Source organism: Acyrthosiphon pisum, chromosome X (genome assembly GCF_005508785.2).
Source record: "Acyrthosiphon pisum isolate AL4f chromosome X, pea_aphid_22Mar2018_4r6ur, whole genome shotgun sequence".
Lineage (NCBI taxonomy): Eukaryota > Metazoa > Arthropoda > Insecta > Hemiptera > Aphididae > Acyrthosiphon > Acyrthosiphon pisum.
In genome coordinates this window covers 34,218,300-34,221,612 of record NC_042493.1, presented here as the reverse complement: position 1 = coordinate 34,221,612, position 3,313 = coordinate 34,218,300, and the positions used below count along the sequence as shown (strand labels likewise).

Sequence of the window (3,313 nt, the reverse complement as noted above, 5' to 3'; positions counted from 1 at the left end):
ATATAAAATCATAGTATACGAAAAACAAGTCTTAACGAAGACGGTATTCTATACCTATATTATTCGATAGATACTATTATACTGAGTACCTATAAATATTTTTATACCATTACTAAATTTTATTGTCAAAAATTGGTTCTGCATAAAAATTCTATAATTATATGGGTACCTAGTTATCAAGACTGTTTCAATTTCGTGTGGCACTCCCACTACTAAAAACAAAAAAAGTGGAAATTTTTACACAAAATCAATTTTTGAAAAATTAATTTTTATCTGTAACTAATAACCAAGGCTATGAATTTAATGCACTTAAAAACTATTAAATATGCATGCATATATGCACTAAAAACTGACAAAATATGCTCTAAAAATTCTTAAAATATGCTCTAATTTTTCAAAAATATGCAAAAAAACAACAAAAATGTAACTTTTATTTTAATTTTTTTCATTATAATTTTTTATTAGTTTTAGTTTAATTATTAGTATTGTTACACATTGATATAGCTGATATGATTTTTTGTGCTTGACTAGTCTTGATCTTCGTAGTATACAAGATCTAGGTAGTTATTGCATTGTAGCATTGTACAATCAATAATTTCTTTAGATTTTCATACTCGAAAGACCTCCTGTTTGGTGCCGACAAAGTTTTAAATAAAGAAAAGAAGCGTTCTATACTCCGTGCCACGAGAGAAGGAACCCGTTATACAGTGTAACAAAAAAAAACATGCAAATGCATTAAATTCACAGCCCTGCTAATAACTGAAGGCCTTTGAAATGTCGACAAATATTTATGTTAGCATTTTCAATGAATGGTAACATTTTCAAAATATTTTGACTCTTTTTGAGTTAGTTATAGCTTTTAGAAAATTATTTTAAATGGTTCTCGATAAAAAATTTTTCACTCAATAAAAAAGCTTGAATATGTAATACCAATATACCATGTTCCTTATAAGTTTCCTTAATATAAGTGCAGAAACATTAAAGATACATAGGAATGATTATTTTTTATATACATTTAAAGTTCAATTTTTGACAGAATTTCAGTTAGAAATGTATAAAAGTATTTCCATTCATAGCTTACATTAAAAACTTGATAGAAGATTCCCCACAAATTTTCCTACCTTGTACAATAGAAAAAGTTTACCGGAAAGTATCGTACATTTTTATAAGTGTTTTGATTTAAAATGTTTACGATTTTGGATTTTCATCGGTAAATTAATGAATTATTATTTATCAATCTTTTATATTTTGGTGTAATTCAAAACCTAATCTCAGTAGAAATTTTAAATTCTTACCAAATCTTAAAATTACCATTTTTCATATATGGAAAAATTTTTAAACAATTTTTACTTTTTTTTAGCCATTTATAGCTATAATAAATTTTTAAATGTTAAAATGCATAAAACTATTTCTTTTCATAGCTAAGATTAAACATCTTAGAAGAAGATTTCACATAAGTTTTTTTACATTTAACAAAAAAATGTTTACTTAAATGCAATATAAATTTTTTACGAGCTATTTAAATTATATTTTTACGATATTTGATATTTAATGGTAAATTATGGAATTCCAATTAATCAATTTTTTATATTTGTTGTTTTTCTAAAACAAATAACCTCTTGAACTGTTCGCCAAATATTTATGTTAGCATTTTCCATACCTTGTAACATTTTTAAACTATTTTGTCTCTTTTTGAGCTATTTATAGCCATTATCATTTTTCAAATTTTGTAGTATTATGTTCGTAGCTAACATAAGATATTTTAATTGACGGTTCCAAACAAGTTTTTTTCCCCTTACCAATAACAAAATGTTCTCCGAAAAATCACGCTATTTATAGCCATAAGATATTTTCGATTTTTATAATTGTTTTTTTTTTGCTATTAAATGTTTTTGTTTATACAAGTACCTATACTATAGGCTAACACAAAGTCTTCGCTAAGAATCTAAAAGGTAGATCTATAAAATACTAGATATGAACAAATATACAATTTTGGGACGGAGTAGTCGAGTGGACTGAGGCGTCGGTTCAATACCTCATCCACAGGCGGCATTTTTCTTCGGGCAAGTCACGCCGTCACGGTGTCCGGAGTGAAGTGCTACCATCCCCCACCCGGGCATGGCAGATACCTACGGGTGCCCACTAAAAAATCTGCCAAACTAACAAACACAGTTAAGCCTACAGTAGGTACCACAGTTAACAACCACCAAATGACCTAAGTTGCTGTGGTTTAATTAATAAAAAAAAAATATATAATTTGTTATTAAATACCTAATAAATATATACCTATCTAAGATGCTCGCATATATGCATAAATTATAAACTGTAAAGGTACTCGTCTTTATTAAATATTTAGTTGAGTAATAAAATATAATAATATTACAACTGCAGTTAGGTGTATTATTAAGTTATATTATTTGTGTAATAATTTTACCCATGGGTACCTAAAGATCCTATAAATAAAATAAAAAATAATAAGCTGTAAGATAAAAAACAAAATAATATTAAAAAAATTGATAAAATAAATAATTGATAAATTAAATTATAATTTTATCGACTATTATAGACACGTTCAAGTGTTTACTGTAGTTAGGAAATATGTCGTATGCATCTATCTATAATATCTATACTATTAAGTATAAATACACTGTAATAATATAAAATATACTATATAGTATGACTATGATCATGATATTATGTTTCAAACATTTATTGCACACCATTAAATGGCCATTTTGTCCGTACTTGATTGGCAGGTACTAAGAATATTCTATTACCTAAATATATATAAATAATATTACCAAAATATAACATAGAATAGGTACCCAATTATTTTCTGGTGTATTACGAAATAATTATATATAGGTGCCTATAACTACCAGATACCAATAAAGCGCGGGATCTTGATTAAAACTACCTACCCATGTTTCTGTATTCAGTGTTTTATTATTTTATTTTTTCATATTAACTATAAAGTAGGTATATTATTTAGTTACCTAGTACCTACCAACTACGACCTACCAATTTTCTTTGTTTTCAGTAAACATTCCAACGATTCTGACTTGAGAACTAAGTGGACGAATTCGTTGATAGCACTTTCAAGGATGCAATTCCCGCATAACACGAATCTATATTATATTATTCAGAATACGCCAACAGTCAAAATACCCCTGGATGATATATCTGATCTCATGCTTAAAGTAAGTAACGGTGGGTTCAGTGGCGTAAATTGGGCTGAATTATTAGGGTTGCAATAAGTTTCTAGGTTGGACAGGCATTTTTTTTTTCTTGGGGGGGGGGCTTAGCCCCCCCC

General features: G+C 27.6%; 1 protein-coding gene across 3 annotated transcripts in view; it reads left to right on the top strand.

Moving 5' to 3' along the window:
- The window catches only part of LOC100573869 (sodium channel protein Nach-like), a 25,894-nt gene that overhangs the window by 4,978 nt on the left and 17,603 nt on the right, over positions 1-3,313 (top strand). For all 3 annotated transcript variants that reach the window (XM_003244500.4, XM_029485867.1, XM_029485861.1), the window contains exon 3: positions 3,041-3,200. In XM_003244500.4, the coding sequence (XP_003244548.1) occupies positions 3,041-3,200 (160 nt within the window). The remainder of the gene's footprint in view (positions 1-3,040; positions 3,201-3,313) is intronic.